Source organism: Mytilus edulis, chromosome 1 (genome assembly GCF_963676685.1).
Source record: "Mytilus edulis chromosome 1, xbMytEdul2.2, whole genome shotgun sequence".
Classification (NCBI taxonomy): Eukaryota; Metazoa; Mollusca; class Bivalvia; order Mytilida; family Mytilidae; genus Mytilus; species Mytilus edulis.
Window position 1 is genome coordinate 74,713,894 of NC_092344.1, and position 20,553 is coordinate 74,734,446.

General features: G+C 30.5%; 1 protein-coding gene across 1 annotated transcript in view; it reads left to right on the forward strand.

Annotated features, from left to right (window-relative positions):
* The window catches only part of LOC139489999 (uncharacterized), a 33,614-nt gene extending 20,188 nt beyond the window's left edge, over positions 1 to 13,426 (forward strand). The window contains exons 6-23 of the mRNA XM_071276854.1: positions 135 to 335; positions 895 to 1,029; positions 1,335 to 1,553; positions 2,499 to 2,669; positions 3,162 to 3,366; positions 3,771 to 3,964; positions 4,278 to 4,379; positions 4,975 to 5,174; positions 5,713 to 5,859; positions 6,607 to 6,689; positions 7,247 to 7,518; positions 7,946 to 8,157; positions 9,482 to 9,637; positions 9,863 to 9,990; positions 10,369 to 10,631; positions 11,088 to 11,157; positions 11,745 to 11,941; positions 12,248 to 13,426. Of these exons, the coding sequence (XP_071132955.1) occupies positions 135 to 335; positions 895 to 1,029; positions 1,335 to 1,553; positions 2,499 to 2,669; positions 3,162 to 3,366; positions 3,771 to 3,964; positions 4,278 to 4,379; positions 4,975 to 5,174; positions 5,713 to 5,859; positions 6,607 to 6,689; positions 7,247 to 7,518; positions 7,946 to 8,157; positions 9,482 to 9,637; positions 9,863 to 9,990; positions 10,369 to 10,631; positions 11,088 to 11,157; positions 11,745 to 11,941; positions 12,248 to 12,636 (3,344 nt within the window). The 3' untranslated portion in view covers positions 12,637 to 13,426. The remainder of the gene's footprint in view (positions 1 to 134; positions 336 to 894; positions 1,030 to 1,334; positions 1,554 to 2,498; positions 2,670 to 3,161; positions 3,367 to 3,770; positions 3,965 to 4,277; positions 4,380 to 4,974; positions 5,175 to 5,712; positions 5,860 to 6,606; positions 6,690 to 7,246; positions 7,519 to 7,945; positions 8,158 to 9,481; positions 9,638 to 9,862; positions 9,991 to 10,368; positions 10,632 to 11,087; positions 11,158 to 11,744; positions 11,942 to 12,247) is intronic.
* The last annotated feature ends 7,127 nt before the right edge of the window (positions 13,427 to 20,553 follow it).

The following is a 20,553-nucleotide window of genomic DNA, read 5'->3' on the forward strand; positions in this document are numbered from 1 at the left end:
ATCTATCAAAATATGTGAGACAACAGTATTAAATGAATGTAATTATTATACAGGCAAAATAAAACAACAGTGATATACCTTTTTTTCATATGTTACGTACTTTTATTATAACATATACTTTTTTTATTTCTTAGTATCTATGTGTGGAATTGGCTGGTACGGAAATGTTTTTGTTGACAAGTGTTTCCGGTACATATCAGAAGCAATGACTTTTACCTTTGCCAGAGACACTTGTATTCAAGAAGGGGGACAACTCGCAAGTGTTGACAACAGCTTTCTACGTAGATTTATCTTAACATCAGTAACACTGGCCAGATACAATTCTAACATTCAAAGTATGTGTCTATTGTTATTTGATGATATGATGCTAATGAGTTATCTTTGAAGACATGTATAGTATAAAAGATGCCATATACTGATTTATTTGAGAAAGACACAATTTAATTTTAGAAATAAACTAAAATAAAATTAATCGTATTTCTCAAAGGTTCGATGTACATTTCCGGATGAACCTTCATTAGGAACAGTGAGAAGCGAATATTTGTTGGATACAACTATTAGCAAAAGACGAATTCATGCACGAGGAACAGAAAAAATGCAAAAAGAGTAAACGAACAGTTAAAAAACAGTCACCTAAACGATTTAAACAACGAAAATAAAAGACATTTACAAAGATCACATATAGTCATGTTAATGAGTATGTGTTGAGAACGTATTTTGAACAGTTGACTTACAACTAGTTTCTTGAAATACCGTTTTGGACACAAACTGTTTGTATTTACAATTTGACAGAGGGAAAATCCAAAATCACAATTATAATATAAAACAAATTATAGAAATAAATAGATTGAACAACGCTGAAACTGATTAGCAATGCGTTATTATATCTTTCAGATAACATTATAAATGTTTGGATTCATAGTGAGACTAACAGTAATCAGTGTCGTCAGTTGAATAACATAGGAGTGCAGAATGCTAACTGTTTGACGTTAGCTGAAGCAGTATGCGAAAGACCAAAGCAACAAATAAGTGAGTAGTCTTAGATAACCTTTATCTAGCAAAATTTGATATAGACTATGAAAAAGCAATACAATCATAAAAGTAAGTTTTTATATTATTTCATTTACATTTATAAATCATGTTGAAGAGGTCAGGAAATTATTGATATGCAACATTTGTGTACAAGCGAAAAGTTTTATTTTTATTTATCTAAATGTAATAATAGAAAAAAACTTCGTTAAAAAAAGTATTGTCTGAATATCTGCAAAATTGTTGTTGATCATGAATTTAAAATACAATTTAATATTTTGTATTATATGAATATTATATTTAAGAACCATTCAATGAAGGTGACCTTACTGACCACGACTTTGAATATGTTCAACCCGAGGTCAAACAGTTTAAGATGGAAAGCGCTGATAACAAATTAGAATGTCCTCTCAACAATGAACATCCCGAATTGCCTGTTATGTGGTATAAAGATGGCATCCCTCTAACACCAAAGTTGACAAAAGAATCAAAGAGTATAACATTTCCCTCACTCTCAAATATAGGTAAGAGGCTCCGTGTTGAAGACCGAACTTTGACATATAATGGTTTTCTTTTTTTCAAATTATGACATACATGGAGAGTTATCTCATTGGCACTCGTACCACATCTATTTATATCACGATACTTGAATTCCATATACCATATGCCAGTATAAAAGTTTAGTTCGTACTATGTATCATGTTCATGTCCAAAAGATGATACAGTTTCAAACCTGGAAATTCCTTTAACAATTTGTACTATTTACAAAAATTGCAGTTTATTCATAAAAATGCAAAATGAGTTCAATCAGTGACAATTTAGGTAAATTATATCAGAAACATGTGTTTTAATTGACTTCATCCAACATCAAGATTAGTTTATATACAATGCAAGATTTATGTTAATCTTACCAAAATATATTATATATACTTTAAACCATAAATCATTAGATCTGTCATTTTAAATACATTGTTATTACGCTGAAGATTTAGCTGTTTAAAACAAAAAATTGTATATTAAAACAATGTGAATTACAAGCATTTTTTAAAGAATAATTCCTTTTAACATCACTAAGATTTAAATTATATGAAAACAACACGTCTAGTCACAATAAAAAGTCTAGTGTCATTATTCATCACATCTTATTTCGTCTAAAAGCTGAAACATATATAACATATTTCCCTGAGGTGGTTGACTTAGACCCATTGGAACCTTTAGTTTTAATACATGTACCAATCATCCCTCCTATTAATTGATAATTACAAGATAACAGGAATTAAGAGTTGATGCACAACAAATTGTCAACCTCTAATTGCCATGTTTACATAATTGATAGAAACAGGAATTAAATGTGTTAAAAAGCGTAAAATTATAAAGGGCTTGCTTTCATCATTGACGCGATTGCATAAGCTAATCAATATAAGGTATAATTCCCCAACTTTTTATATGACCTTTGAATTGTTCAACAGATGCCACTTTGACGTCAGATTTGTACCTTACGCCAGAGCTTTCACGATCACTAGATTTCAGCGATACAAACGACACAATGGAAATACTACAGGGAAGGTATTGGTGCGAAGTATGGACAAGCAACCCATTTAAACGTCTAGAATCCAAGCCAACACTCATAAGATACTCTGGTAGGCATGATTAGAAATTTTCATCCTTGCTGGTAAATGTGTCAATCTTAAAATGGAAAATGAATACTTGTCGTTTTTATAATACTGTGATTTGTCTATTCGTAACGATGACATGCAACATATTTTGCACACCTTAAACTATTACTGTGAGACTTTCAAATGTTTAAAAATCCAAAATAGCAGGTACATGTAAATGCATTGTTTCTTGAAGCTGTGTTTTAAAGATTAATAGTTTTCAAAAGTATCCGCTTGTTAATTATGCATCAATTGTTCTTAATCATGTTAATTAAAAATGATAACTTTGAACTGACATTTGGAAAATTTGTTTTTATCTTTCACACAAAATGTTACAAAATGATTGTACAGCGAGTGCAAGTATGTAATACAGTCATTTCGACTACAAACAAAAAATCTTTATTTATTGCTTTAATGCACTTACATTTTGAATGTTTTCTTGTTCAATATTCTTCATAACAGTATTGTTATTTACAGATGTTATGTCGTTTGTTGGTTTCCTGAATATACATCCGCTAACGGTGTATGAACGAACTGTTTACAACATGATGAATGAAAAATCTCTGTCAATCCTAAATGTGGTGAAGGATCTACAGACGATACATGACAGCATCTTGTCAGATATTCAATTGATTGTTCCCGAAGTTGTAATAATCAAAGTCAACCCACATTTTGTTGAAAGGTAAGGCAGACAAATAAAACGTTTTACAAACCAGAGTGAAAGTCTGACTTGGTCAGTTTTTGTAATTCAGTAGACTCAGTTACACAAGAACATATGAAAATTTTCGTTAAATGAAATGTTATAGGCACTTAATTTTCTCGTTTTAATTCTTTCAATTTTTCATGATTCTTCTTATAGCTGACTGTGAAATATGTGTTATTTTCTAATATTTGAAAGTCGAACGGTGACCTTTAATTGCTTAGATCTACATTATTTGAATTATAGTAGATAGTCTCATGGGCAACTTATCACGTCTCATTATTTTATAGTTTCATTTAACCCGATACAATAAAAGACAGTAGCCCATCCATTTTTGTCTTTAAATAGACCCACTCTGAAATAAAGCATGATATTTTTTTTTATAGTGGGAAGCCACAAAGGCTGAAATTTTACACACATGTTACCATGTCCACAACCTATACAATGGCAACAGAAAGATCAATTAATCTACTGTTGAGAAGAGAACTGAGGGAGAATTTACAGAACACGTCATTTATGCTGTCCCTTCCAGGAAGAACACCAATTCATCTAGTCAGGTCATTAAACTTCTACAGCACAGGTGTGTAAATTTTGTGTTTCATATTACACTTGTTCAACCAAATATAAACTTAATAAACACGAGTTTAAAAAGATCAGTCGGTAATTCTTTTTTAATATCATTTCCACTGTCTTGAATTAGTTTATAGCGAATTATCATAATTTATTTCAATTAAGTTGCTTGTCCTATGGACTAATTTAAAGAAAAAGAAACTTCACTAGTGGCTACCTTTCTAAGCTCAGCAACAGGATTACAAGTCAGTAATTCTTTTCATAATATTTTAACTAACTGTGATTAAACTTAACTTGTATTTCCATAATTTATTCCAAATTAGTTGCATGTCCCATGGACCAATTGAAGGACAAAGAAACGTCACTAGTTGCCACCTTTCCTAGCTCAGCAACAGGATTAGAAGTCACAAGTATAGAAACATGTGGTTAGTAACACTATTTATCTTTTATCTGTTAACAATGTTTACCCTAGAGCATGGACACTGTTCATTTACCGGATACTTTAGACCTATTTGTAGATATAATGTTTAAAATTGATGTTTTATGTTACATTTAAAAGTTTAAAACAGTGAAGTATATTATTCAACATGCGAACATGAAGTAAATGGTAACTAATAAAGGGTAAAATATAGCAAGCGGTCAATCAAAAACATAAGTGAAAGCAAAATGATACCATACATTTACAAATATATCCTTAATCAGCTCATTAATTAATTCGATATAAATAATCCTAATAAGGTGTATAAAGTAAAATACATTAGCTACTTGATGTATTGCCAGTAACTGCAGAAACATCATTATGTCACTACATCCTAAGGACCTGCTTACTCACGTGTTAGTTTAAAGAAAAATCCTTGGCATACACCGGTGTTTGTTTCAAAATGGTACTCTCTGTGAGGGGATATTTAATTTTGTGCACTATTCTTTTACACAGTAAGTTTCTAATACTTTCATCTTAATGATAAAATGTAAATCTACCGACAACAGTTACAATACATATTAAGCTAATATACTTTTCAGAAGGAGAAGTTGCAGGAAGGGCGAAATGTGACGGAGATTTCGAAACAGGGGCCCATTGGACCGACGTTCGAGTTTTTAAAACATGCAACAATAATGGAGATGATGATAGTGAGAACACAGATTCCTCCTCAGAAGAACAAGACGATGCCACTGTAATGGGTCATATAAGTAGGGAAAGGAGACTAAAAGAGCTAGCAGAGGTATGATACATATACAGAATAATACGTTCAAGAGTAAATATCAAGGAAATGATTTTTAGTTACAATATTCAGAATAGTTGTGTTCCAACAGGAGTGAATTTAGTATTTTTTCCTTTTGGTTTTACTGTATATTGTGCTTTATCAACAATATTTTTGGGACTTTCCTTTTTGTATATACCTCAGAGTTCAGTATTTTTGTGATTTTACTTTTGAATGTTTATCAGGAAATTACGTTAATGTTATTTTGAAGCTGCCATAATATATTTGTAACTGTGTTTTTAAGCATTAATTTCTTTTTAAAATGATAAGACTATGTAATCTATTTGGTACGTCTGAAACGTTCTCTCTCTAAATTGAGAAGGAACGCTCAATCCCATACATTTCAAAGCTAAGGATGTATACATGTAGATGGTTCAATACTTTAGGAGAAACGTAACCATAAAGGTAATTTAAAAATACCATACACCTAAGGGTAGCTTTGTCTGATTTTGCATTGTTTTGTTTGAACTTTAATTTCTAATAATTTCTAATTTTAAAGGTTGACGTTGAAGATAACAATGCTGAAACAGTAATGGAAGAAACGGCAGAGATAATAGAAAATGCACAAGAAATCACCGCTGAGTATATCGACTACATAGCTGAAATAGTGGACAAAACTTCAGAAGTATCACAAGCTACACAAATGGTAAATCTATACTTTGCTTTCGTTGACCTTTTTATATTGGGGGCATATTCAGCCATCTTGTATTGCGATAGATCTCTTGAGTTCAATGCAGACACTAAACTCAGTTCTTATATACAGCAGTTTAATTCAAATGTAGATTTTTTATAAAAGGAAAGTCAATCAAATTATTTAATCAAAATATGAAACTATTGTTTGTAACAAATTATTTTAAAATGTTTTTGACATTTTGACATTTTGATTTGTGAGGGGAGATAACTCCGATATCTTTTTGGTTTGCAAGAAATTATTGTATTGAAAATATTTCGAATAACAGCACATAATTCAACTAATATGAAATTGAACAAGTTTCATCTGTATTTTGTATGCTTATTGTATCATTTTGCACGTAAAGATTTTATCCTTTAGATTTTTTTCTTTCTATTGACTGTGCCTTTCTTTTTTATCAAATAAATGGGATACTTCGGTACAAACTCTTTCTGCCAACAAGGTCTGTAAAATATTGTTCTCATTATAATATAAAAGAAAAATCATTGGTGATCACATTTTCTACATTTTTATATTTCCGTAACAAACAAACAATATTTCCGTTTCAATAATTTCATTTTGCTTTCTAAGAAATAAACATTATAAAATTAATTTGTTCGTGATTTCCTTTTCTATTCTCACATTTCAAGAATTAAATGTTACAATACTCACATAAATGCTCTGTGTAATAAATTGGAAATACAACAACTCATATAATTTCAGACAAGTGAAAACATTGTCAAGACTGTGGATAGACTTCTAGATATTGACGATGATGAGGTCAAGAAATCAACGAAAGCCAACAGGTATGAATTCCTATTTGTAATAATAAGATGATATTGGATGAAAGGTTCATTACAGCAAAAAGAAAACACAGGATACAGTTAAGATCGTTCAGGTGTTAAACTGTTGGTGTTGTTTAAATCCGTTCTGATAATTTACATTAAAACATATAAAATGCTGAAAAAATAAAAAATAAAAACTACTAAATGTCGTCTAAGAAGCATGTTTCAAACAAGAACTATTTTGAAAAAAGATGGTACATTTCATTCGATACTACTTTTGGGTTCTTAGAACTGTTATCGGATTAAAGATGTATATGACGTTTGAACAGCGGTATACTACCGTTACCTATATTTGACATCATTCATGAAAAGAAAAAATAACCTGGTTTTATAGCTACACCTCTAACTTGTATAAAAGTCGCATAGAAAGCATTGCAAACACGCTTTTCGTATGTTCAAAAGTTGACGTTTCCTGCCATTTGAAATACTTGGTAATTTAAACACCTAACACAAAATGTTTATAAATACAACTATTCTGCAAACTTTTACTTGCAAATAAAGTGTTTTATATTATTCAGTATTATAAAGAGTTTGGAAAAGGTGGCTGGAAAAATGGATCTTGATGTGTACGGACAATTTAGAATAGTTACTCCTAATGTTGCTTTAGAAGTTTGGGATTTAAAGTATCAGAGCCTTCCTATAATTGGATTAGCTGCAAGAGAAGATCAAAAGAAAAAAGAATTCGACGAAAGTCAAATCATAACATTGTATAACAGATCTCAAGTGTATTTTGAAAATATAAATGCCGCCATTGAATTACCACCTGAACTTGTTGAGGAAGTGATGACAGGTATGTCAACGTTGATCGTAAATTACAGGAAACCTTTATGTATCAAGCATATAAACATATTTTTTAAAGGATGTGGAAATAGATTAAAGGATTTTATATTTCTATAACATAACTGTTATAGTTTTAAATCGAGTGTCTCTTTTGTAAAAGAAACGCGAGTGTGGCGTACACAACCATAAAGCTGGTATGATCTTTGATAAATTTTTATGACTGTTTCAATCCCAATGCATATCTGTATCGCGACTAAAGTGGTTTGGTATGACGTTACATTTTTTTTTATCTTCACTCCAAGCACTTATAACAAGTAAATAGTGTATAAATGTTCATTCCCCATTTGAGAAATTGTATTTTAACATGCATTATTGTGAGTTTATCTGTAAATAGGAAACTGATAAATAAAAACATATTTTGATTTTGTGAATTTTAGAACAGGAATCCCGTTTGTATATGATGGTGTACAGACATGGCCGTTTGTTCCAAACAATGACAGAAGCACAAATAAACCTCGAACAAAACCGAGAAGCACAGTTTGTTGATGACAGTGGAACTTTGAATTCCTTTGTTATATCAGCTAGTATTGGTGGAAAGAAAATTGAAAATCTGAAGAACCACGTGAAAGCCATCTTCAAACCTCTTAAGGTAATGCTTTAAAGTTTTATTTACAATACTGTATGTTGCATAGCATGGTCAGCTTTAAAACATTGGTATTGCATCATTGCGGTTCGTGTTGCTCCGTCATATGTGTATACGTAGTGTTGTGTACACTGGTGGTTTTATCTTTGTTGCTTTTTCGATTCTTGTTTGCAATGATTTCTTAAGTCTACTTTAACCTGTGTGTTCTGACTCCACCTTTGGTGTGATTGAATGTTTTGACGATTTTCCAAAATTTGTTGTTTAGTCAATGTACCGACCTAAAACATATTTTATTATTAATAAATCTAGAAACAAAAAGAATCGAAGAGAAGCCCGATCAATACGATTAGTTTGAGTTTGTTACTAGTACCTGGATTTTTTTCTCTTTTAAATCAATTAACGAGTTTTTAACATCGATAAACTGATGTGGCTGTCGTCAAATTCCTTTTGCCAACTTGCCACACGACAGGTAGTAACTTACATTCTTCCCTAGAAAATTACTTACATCATTCATTCAATGAAGATCTATTCAGATGAACTTAAACTAATACAAAAATGTATGGAACACGGTTTGAAGAAGTGTCTTATCTGAATGTCGACATGGTAGTACAACACAGATGGAATTCATCTATCTAATATAATAGTAACTTTTTTGGTGGGTTCTTCCTGGTACTGTATTACATTTAGAATTGCTTAATGGGTAATTTATATTCATTATGTTATTTGCTCTTTGATTAAGTTGTTGTCATTGACACATTCCCGACTTCCATTCTCAATTTCATTTCTATACTCAGCTACACATGGACCATATGTTTTTCGTTGTCTTTGTTTGTACGATATCCCGAGTGGTCCGTGTTTCTGTGGTTTGATATAATGGCTGATATATCATTGGTGATTCCTGTGACCATTTTTTTATGTATTATTATCTCCACCGATAATACACCTGTAACATACGTCAGTTTAGTTCATAAAGTTTTAACTGCATGTCGGGATAAACTTGTACTTATTTTATACAAGTGGCATCAGTCTGTCTCTTAAAGTGTATTGTTACACAATTTTAAGATACGTGTTGGGTTGAATGTGGTATAATTTTCCTGATAGACAAAACTGAGAAAGCAAATTAATTATTGTTACTATGCACTTTCAGAATATATGTTTGATGAACTCTTTTAGAAACTGTAGAAGTAAACTGTCCTTAATTTTATAATCTGCTAATTGTGTATTTCAATAAACACGTCATGAAAAAAAAACTTGGTTAAATGTTTGTATGTCTATAATAGTTTGTTTAAAAAAAAATGATTTAATTTTGATCAATATATATGTATTTCAGGACGTTAAGGGAAAAGAAAAGACATGTGCCCACTGGGATTTTACATTGAATAACAACCGTGGAGGATGGTCAGCCAAAGGATGTGTGTATAATGGAACTGTAAATGGGAGAGATATATGTCATTGTAATCATTTGACCAATTTCGCAGTTCTGATTGTAAGTTTAAGGACAATTTTAATCTTTAATAAAAGTTAAAATACTACTATTTAGTTAATATAGAAAATTTATCAAATGTAAGAAAACCTTTATCAAGTACATGTACTATTTACCATATACTAGAACAAAATGAGGATGTTATCATAATCAATAGTCAGAAAAATCAAGAAAACCATCTAGTATATGAACGTGTATCACCAGTAATTTTTGTTATTAATATTCCAGGACTTTTATGGTCAAGCAGAGCCTATTCCAGAACATCATGAGATATCTCTCAGTATAATTTCACTGATTGGTTTAAGTTTGTCTATCTTAGGACTGTCACTTACCATCATCTCATACGCCTTTTTCAGGTATGTTAATTATGTATCTTCATTCTCTCTCATTTCTGATTTACATATCATTTTAGATAAAAATCGGATAATAAGGGGTCCTTAAATGCAACTGTAACATTATTGACTACAACTGTTAACCACTGTATATCCTTTGCTCTCAATTGTTTGGGTTTAAGCATTCCTAACAAAGTAAAATTCAAGAAAAGCCCATCGGAGAACAAATTTACAATGTGTCATTTTCAGTCATTTCGTATCTTTCAATTACCAATAATAGCAAGTTTTTCCAGCTGCAGTTTGCTTTCTTAAAGTGTGTACTTCTTCTATCTAGCTGTGAACATAAAGACATGTTACATTACATTCATATTAACATACATAATTGTATTTAAATACTTACAGGAAATTACGACGAGGACGTGCGCAACAGACATTATTTAACTTGGCCCTTTCGATGTTGTGTTCTTGGGTTGTTTTTCTAACTGGTATTCGACAGACCCATAGTTTCTATGGCTGTATTGTTGTTGCCGTCTTACTGCATTACTTTATCTTATCGTCTTTTATGTGGATGTTAATGGAGGCATTTTTGCAGTACCTGACATTTGTGAAAGTTCTCGGAACTTATGTCACTAGATATAGACTAAAGACAGTCCTGGTAGCATGGGGTAGGTTGATCTGGCTAGTTCATTAGATTATATCACACTGTATGGTAAACAACTTCTTTTAACTGCTTTCATTTGTCTTTATCAAAGTTCTTAAGAACTGTTTATTAAGAAATTAGTTAAAATATAGTAAATATACTCTAAATTATATGATTTTATGTTAACATTGTTTTGTCATAATCATAACTATGACTATATATGTAGTTTGCCTCTTGTAACAAATACAAATATGTGTCTTAGTGTTTCTTAATACAGTATATTGTAATTGTAAACTGAAAAGGTAAAATATCTGCTTTTTTGTGACTTTTATAATATAATTAAAAGCATTTTTAATTAAAGGAAAAACTAAGATATTATACAGTTATGTAAATATTAAAAATGATATATAACTATGTTTCATAGCCAGTTGAATACTCTATAAGTTGAAATATATCAAGTGCTTTATTATTTTCTTTACAGGTCTACCATTAGTTCCAGTAGTAACTGTATTAAGTATAGACTACACTCTATACTCTGGTGGAAGTAGATAGTAAGTACCATTGTTCTGTTTTGGGAGGTCCATGTTTTTATTCAAGATCTTGGTTGCAGTAGAGAACACTGATAACACAACAATGACCATCCGCTGTACAGGTGTTATTGTCGTCGAAGCTTTTACTGATAGTACAAGAATTCTCCAAAATGGTCTAAGAAAACAATATATATTCACTAGTCAGAGTGCTAAAATGCGGATTTTTATTGTTGGGATTAATGCAAACCGTAAAAAGCTTTTATAAGAAATGTATCACAGAGTTATTAATAGAAAAGATATATGTAAAACAACAAATATATGACTTCATTTCAAAAGGGTTGTTAGTTTAATTTTAATTTTGATAGTCATAAAATGAGCAAAAATATATAATATTTTCATCTCCAAAAAGCCAGAGTTCACAAATATGAGAAAAAAACAGTTAGTCCTTGCAGATGCAAAACAACAGGAATAAATGTAGTATATGGTAGATATAACACATGTTAAATTTTAAGATAATATGTAAAAATACGTGTGTCAAAATGTTTCTTTCTTTAGTTTTTAATGATCTTAACAATATACATACTCATTCTTTTTTTGTTCTTTTTTAGTTGCTGGATGTCTCTAACAGCTTTCTATTACTCATTTGCCATTCCTGTTGGATTGATTATACTATGTAACCTGACTGTATTTGTGGTAACAGTCATTAGTATATGTAGAAGACCAACTGGTTTACGGACCAACCAGTCGAAATCAAAAATGGCAATGGCCAATTTGCAGGCTGCTATTACAAGTTTTGTTTTACTCGGTATGTGTTTATTTGAATATCATCTTATCATATAAAATAAAGCGTTTATTCTGCAATTCATTTCTGGTTCTTTATTGAGTAAGTTGAGTAAAATAAGACGAAAACATGTAGCAGTGCATATAATTATGCTTCAGTTACACAAAACCATCATCTTAAAATGTATTTAACTTTTATTATTAAGCTAGATACTAGAGAAAATATATAATTAAACTTAACTGAAATATTTTTTTTTGCATATAAAAATGCTTTGCAATCTGACTTATAGTTTTTGTCATTTTTCTAAAATAAATATTTTGTTTGTTTCAGGACTGACATGGTTTCTTGGTTATCTAGCAATATCAGACGCTCGACTTCCATTTCAGTATGCCTTTACTATCCTTAATTCATTACAAGGATTTTTTATATTCATCCTTTTTGTCTTACGAAAGAAACGTGTACGAGACCAATGGCTAATTTTGTGTTGCTGTAAGGTTCCAGAACAAGAGAAAGCATTACGATCATTGTCGGCATCAGGTTCGATTCCAAGTACCGGAAGTGGAAGGAGTAGCTATAGCGGAAGGAGCGAAAGATCAGACAGTACAAGAACAACAACAAGTTTTGTCAACGATTCTTATGACTCTTTATTTTTCCCATTTAAGTCATCAAGACCAACTCTTTACTACAGAGAAAAGTCGAACAGTATAACAAGTGAATAATATGCGTTTACATTTGCTTGTAAGTACGCATGCTCTCTTGTTATTGTATAGAGTTCAGGGGCGGATCCAAGATTATTTAAAGGAGGTTCGTTATTCCTGAAAATTATTGGAAAATGCCAAGCGAAGCGTGATGAAAAAGTTTAGACAATAGCTAGCTTAGCAATCATATCAAACATGAGATATTATTTTTTTAACAATCAAAAAGAGTACGCACTCTATGTCCTATTCTGGATCCGCCACTGAAGTTATGTCTTGAAGGCTGGCATGGTAGGGTATAGCTATGCTTAGCAACGTGTTTATCAGGGTCAAACATGTGATAGGAGAGTGATACTGTATAGAAATATCACTCGGTCAAGTTTTCTTATTTTTGTCCTACTTAGTAAGACTTGTATGTGTAAGAAAAAAGTAAAAAAAAAACCATCATATATAACCACTGTCTCTTGTGATGTTGTATTATCATTGGTGCACTTTGTGTATATATAAACTATTATAAACTTTTAGTGCTAATATATTTTGATATATACCTCACATGAAATTGTCTCATGATGAAGAGTCGTCTGTTGTGGTCTCATGAATGATAAATTGCACTCTGTTAACATACAGTTGTCTCCCTGTAAATATAAAATTGTCTCCCTTTGACTAATTTATACATTATGTTATTGTGAGATAAGAAAATTAAGACTGTTTATACCAGCATTCTTATATTAATTTGGATAACAATTTCTTATGCAATTAATTTATTATTTTATTACCCTTGTAGTTGTGAATGTGAAATAAAAATAAAATTACATTTTTGTCCATTCTAAATATAGAAAAATATCACATGAGGCTTGCAAACAACCATAACACTTTAAAATGAGTGCATATACAAAAATAACCCCAGTTGAATACAATAATTTATCATTGGGTTGTAAAACACACAATGCATCTTTTTTGTTATACAAAAAGGTACTAAACAGTGTGAAGTTGAATGCATATTTTGATTTAAACTTTTTAAAGTCTTTTCAAACACATAATGAAGACACCAAAGCGAAATAATAAATCTGTGTCGAAGAAAAAAACAGGCAAAACTATGTCCACACGGAAATGCTTAAAATAAAATAAAAAAAACTACACAAAAAACAAAAGTGTGTGTAATACAAATCCAATTAACACCTCAAGTAACCTGACCTAAGCGGTTCTGATATCTTCAATGAATTTTTATTTTACGACCACTGGGTCGATGCTACTTTTATGTTCACATGAAATTGATTGCCTAAGTTATATGTGGCACTAGTTTTCTATTTATTTTGTTTTCATTGCCCTAAATTTGAAACTTTATACAATCGCCACCCAATGTAATGGAAAACTATTTACGAATTTTCACTTATTCAGCCCTAATGATAGATCATACCTCTGTTGTTGCCCGTTGAAATTGAAATAAATGTACATGTAGATTCAATAAGCATGATGATTAACATTAACTTTTTAAAAGCATTTAAGTTTCTTAGTGCACTGATTTACCTAAAGGTGTTTTAATATGGCAAGACTACTTGTTAACCGTAATTTTATCAACTTCCTTGGTTTTCAGATTGGCATTTTGCAATGTCCCTTTTCCTCGATTCTTTAATCTAAACGACATCCAGAAGTAGGTGGAAAATCTAGACATTTTGCATCTTAGAATCTACTTGCTTTTTTATCTTCGTTTCGTTCAATAGAGAATTAGATACTGAGAAAAAGGATCAACAATGTTTAAACATTTAAGAAAATCAGATTGAATTTAAACACAAACACAAATGAACTTACATAATAGTAATTTTAATTATCAATTTGATATCAAAACTCAAATTAAAATACATTTGCCTAGCTGTCAATTGGAGATTCAAATGAGTTATTGATTATATTAAGATAACGGAACATAAAAAAATTATTAAATATACAGTTCTATTCACTGAATTTTTTTATATATGGAGTATATGCCAATGAGATAGCCAAACATAACCGAGGAATACCACGTGATCAGTATACAGGTTTCTGATGTAATACAATACATGCAATATATTACTATCAATAGTATAGTAGAGTATTAAAACAGGTTGGATCATTTTCCCGCTTAATTTATTTCCACTTTTGAAAACGTCCTTCATCTTAAAATATCATTATGTATATTAGTGTGTTCTTACAACACAACAGCTTGACTCATATTTAAACAAAGTAAAAGAAAACATTGGAAAACAATGCAATTTAATAGATTTTGGAAAAAAATAGTTAAGAAAGATGTAAGATGTTCTTAACCAAACCAACAATCTCTTGGAGCTAAAGTAAGATATTGTGATGCCGATTTTATCAATGCTTAATTTGTGTTGGTTTACAATGTCAATCGATACAAATGGTTTATACAACAAAATGTGCAATAGTATCAGAATTGAGTAGCACTTATGTTTTTACGTTTGTGGTAATGCAAAATCGAGGTCGAAAAAGAATATATATATATTCTGATTTGCCTGTCGAAATAATTTCAACTGAAGACTGGTATTTTTCAGACAATAGATAACATAAACAGTATTACAGCAATTATTTATCAATCATTCTCTTCACGTTATTTCATATCAACCTAAATGCTTAATTCACACGTACATTTAATTCGAATCGAATTCAATTGGCAAATTCGCATTAGAAAAATTTAAAATCACAAAAAATTCTGAACTCCGAGAAAAATTCAAAACGGAAAGTCCTTAATCAATTGTCAAAATCAAATGAAAAAACACGTCAAACGAATGAACAACAACAATGCGTTTTCGTTAATACGAATGAGTTAATTCGCATTTATTCGAATTACACTGTGGTGTGGACACTTTCTGCGAATTTGACGCTTTTCGCAATATGTTTTTCAGTTATTCGGTGTGCAGTTGAAAACAGACTAACAATTTCTTAATATTTCTGATAGTTTTTTTACACAGCAAAAACAATAAAAAAAAGTACGGAAAATATTGTAAAATTTAAAGTGGTTGTGTAACCTTGACAATATAAAAGAGGGACGAAAGATACCAAAGGGACAGTCAAACTCATAAATCTAAAACAAACTGACAACGCCATGGCTAAAAATGAAAAAGACAAACAGAAAAACAATAGTACACATGACACAACATAGAAAACTAAAGAATAAACAACACGAACCCCACCAAAAACTAGGGGTGATCTCGTATAAGTCATGATTGATAGGACAACCCTGCATAACACCACATTTAACTTATATTTGTACAGTTAAGAATGTACATTTTTTTTTCAGAAACCAATGTCCTGTTTTAAGAAGAAAACATTATTCTTTATTAAAACAAAATCTGATACAAACAGAAAGTTTCTTGAAACTGATACCATTAATTGTTTGAATAACATATTTTCTCTGTTTGGAGAAAATGGTTTTTCAATAAACAATACATATTCCTATATGAACAAACCATGCTTTTACTCTTGATTTTTTTCTTTGATCTTCTAATGCAATCCTCAAAAAGGAGGTATTGTGGAAAAACGAAAGAATCTGACATTAATTAACCTTTAAGTATAGTTCCTATTGTGGATGGGAATTACTGGCCATTTCTTTTCATACAACTTCATTTTTTTATTATGCTTTATTCTTCAAATGGCACGTCATTAAATATTTTATCATGAATTTTGAAGTAAATTAGTGATATATTTTAGGTGAAAAGAGTAGAATGTCAAACATAATTCATATTTTCAGTTGGAGTTGACAAAGTTTACTGTAGTAGTGATAAAATTTGCCCCAAAAGTAGTTCATCACTCTGTTAAACATATTATTAAGAAAGCACAGGTGCATTTTTTGAAATTTGCGTTAATGGTCTTAAGGAAACCCACTACGAAATAGTTGTGTTCTCGGGCCAGATGTAGTTACGTGCACTAATATCCTGAATTACCCAAACAGGCGATCAAATGTATTTTGATATCCTGAGTTTACAAAATGTATCATGCTTTCCTTATTCTAATGTCTAATTGTAGTTAACCAAAACTCATAAATTATTGAAATTGTAAACATTACGGTTTTGCCTTTTACAGTTGTAAACACTTAATCATTGAACAAATCAAATAGCATTTGTGGAGCAATTCTGGACTTTCAAATTGCAAGGTAATTTACTTAAAAAATATTGTTCCTAAAAGATACTCAACATTTAGAGAAGATATTTGCAATTGTATTTTAAAGTTCAACATAACAAATGGACAAATATGGCCTTTTTTCACCCCAAAAACTACTCGGTGTACAGACTTATCTGTACATGTGCAGTTTCGAAAGTTTTAAAGCCTGGCATCCACTAGATATATGAAAGTTAAATGTATTTTGCATATCAGAAAGAAAAAAATATTTTTTTGATTTTAATGGGCATTTTTTTCGTTCCTGCAGAAGGTCTAAAAATAAACTAAGTTGGGATACAACTTTGAGATGCTCCCTCTCAGTAACAACTGGTTTCGATTGATTCTCCTTGATAGGTATGGACAATATATATCTACACATTTATATGTGAGTTAAAGGTGGTAATTGAGTGGACAGTATCAAATGCAATTCTGTTGGTTTTTTTTTTTTACACCTTCTTCAAAAACGATTTTATCTTTCTCAAACACAAAATGCATTTAACTTTTATATATCTAGTGAATGCCAGGCCAATGATCAATCCATTTTACTTTCAGTAGATAAAATATGTTTAAACTTAACGCCAGGCCTTAAAACTTTACAAACTGCACAGGTAAGTCTGTACACAGAGTAGTTTTTGAGGTGGAAATACGGCCATATTTGCTCATTTGTTATGATGAACCTTAAATAAAAAAAGAAAAACGAAAGAATAATATATATGAATGAATGGATAATAGTTTCACACTTTATAAAGGTTACGCCTTCCATTCAAATTAACTGCTTACATAAGATTTGATGTTAATTTTAGTGTGATACACTTCCTTGTAATCACTATTGCACTAACTATATGTAGTTAATGTTATTGATGAATAACATAAAAACTATAAACTTTGGATAATTATTTTATACAAATGATTGAAATGCAGACCATCCCATAAATGACATCTATATATATGTACAAATGTATATAGCTACCCTTTCAGGGCATTCACCTCAAATGTCACTAATATGCTGTTAAGTCAGTGTCTTGTGACACAGCATTTTTCATAATATAGAAAAGGAAAACGAAATATGTTTGGTTTATATAGTTAAAATAAGGGAATAAAAATGATCTCAGAATCTAATATTATATTTTTGAAGTGACATTTTAAACCGTTTTAAAAGAATAAAATTGATTCCAATATAATTATGTACCCCCCAAAAAAATGAAATTATTCCATAAGGTGCTCGGAGGTATTTATTTCTTCTGTATCACCTATCGTGTTGTAACAAACAAATCGACATCATGAACTTATAGAAAAACGATTTAAAAAAGATTTAGGTTTAAGGAATGATGACAGAATTGAAAGAAGTTCAGTATATATGTGTTTATTTTAAATATAGTAGAAACATACATTAATGTACTTAATTATAAATATTTACAAAAAAACCATTCACGACTCTGATTTGTGTTTTTTTATTAAAAAAAAAACAAACTCACTTTGTCTCAATAGTTGAAATCTGAGTTATTCGAGAATGACACAATTAAATCAATACTGATCTAATATCCTTTCTATGAATATAATGCCCCCTTACAACATTATAACGGCCACGAAAATAGAACACAGTTTTTCATCTGTTACGTCGGTTGATATAGTGCAACGTTTGATTTTTTTCAGGTCTCCTTGATTTTTGAATTTACCATGGATCATGGTAGTTTTGTTTATATTTGTCCACTGTATTTCCAAACACACCTTTTATAGCAAAATCATGAATACAAAAAGACAAACAATAATAGTTACCACCATCTTGTGTGCAATGTCAAAGGTACATGTACACATATATGTACAGAAAAGAGAATTATGAAAAAAGGTGTTGTGGTTTGATTACCTAAAACAAACAGATACGAAATGACGTAGACGTAGTAAACTACAGAAGGTCATCGTTCGGCCTTCAACAGTTAACATAATTCATACCTTATGCATGTGTTATAGATAGATGAAAAAAAAAAACCACCGACATGAAAAATTAATCTGACACTTAACTATTCAAATTTAGACTCATGACTTGGAACAGAAGCTTCATAAACACGGTAGGGTTAAATATGTCTGTAAGCGCTCAAGCCGCTTCTTATCTGGGACAGATTTGTAACATAACTTCATCAGAACAAAGTATAACGTCAGTTAGTAAAAGGCTTGACTCATAAGGTGTGAACTAAAAAAAGAACAAAGAGATATGAAACAAAGTACTCGTAGTAGCTAAAAGATAATTCAAATTAATTTCAGAAATAAACTCGAGTACATTTATTATCTTTTCTTTTAGACTAAAACATCTATCAGTATACAACTTAAATAAAGGTATTGTATGTTATGACGTCATAATCTTTTTGTTTTATTTCACGTTTTGTTGTGTTGTTGTGGGGTATGTTTGATTTTTTTTGGAGGGCGGGTGGTGAATTTCATTTTTTGATTTTTAAATTGGGATCCGAATTACTCATTTTGTTGCTCTTAAAACAAGTTGAATCTATAACGTGGTTATACATATAACAAATGGTGTTGGTCGTTGATCTGTGCACGTGGTAATAGTTTAAAACGGCATACTTACCACTTACAATATTTAGTATAGTTTAAGCTATTTGAGAGAACATCCTCTCCTGAAGAACAATTTCCGTTATCATGTTACTTTACACATTCCAAACACTTGTACTAATTATCACTTTTAGAATTAACATTTCATAAATACGAATTCACTGGGTAATTTCCCGTTTTAACTAAAGGTCGAGTAATTCGTCATCTAAAAGTTGACTGATAAGAGAAAATGACATCATCAGCTTTGCTACGCTGTGTTATTTTTTGTTTGTTTCAACGTTGTTGTTTTGGTTTTTTTTTGCTTTTTTTGTTGTTTTTTTTTTTTTTTACAGTTTTCGAGTTTTTTTTTCATGAACTTACAATTTGTTGTCAGTGTCAAACATCTTTCTTGTAGACGAACGAATAAGACCATATCAGACGAATTCGTCACGTGTCTATTGGAAGATCGTGTAATGACCCTATATGGTGTTAGTATGTTGACGTTTACATGACATTCTGACATTCGATTCTTAACTTTTATATCATTCGATTAACCTCCCTCTGAGGACAATTTTTGTTTCGCGAAGCTTTAAAAGAATTATAATATAATCAAACTATACGATAATCTCTGTAAGCACACAAGAAATAAGGAAACAATCAAATTAATAAACAAATATACAAAAGAATTAAGAAATAGAATGTAAATTTCATGCTGAATTCTCATAGTATTCCGTTTATCGTTACCATTTTATTTTCCTGTATATCACTTTTATTACATGTTCTGGTTGTATTTCCCGTTTGACGGACTTTTCAATAAATGTTTCAACAACTGTTATATGACGTAAAGCATGCAACTTCATTTTGTTTTTAACTTTTATAATTTTTAAAAGATCTTTACCTTTTCCAGAGAAGATGTTTTAGCTCCAGTACTAGTGTTATCTAATTGACGTAATTTTCAATTGAACATGTGACAAAACGAATTTACAACTTATAATATTTATCTTCAACAGGAACTCTAAAACGTAGATATTATAAGAAAGGAGAAAAATAACGAAAGGGTCTTGTCTACCGGTACAAACAAAATCTGTAAAATACTTTTTTAAAGAAAAATTAATCATCACTCACTTTACTAAACATCCATATGTTTCTGTCATATTTTGTAGACTGTTTACAAAATATTGTGATGTGGTATGATTGCCAATGAGACACTTATTTTAAACCAGACACAAAAATATGGGGATGTGAACAACT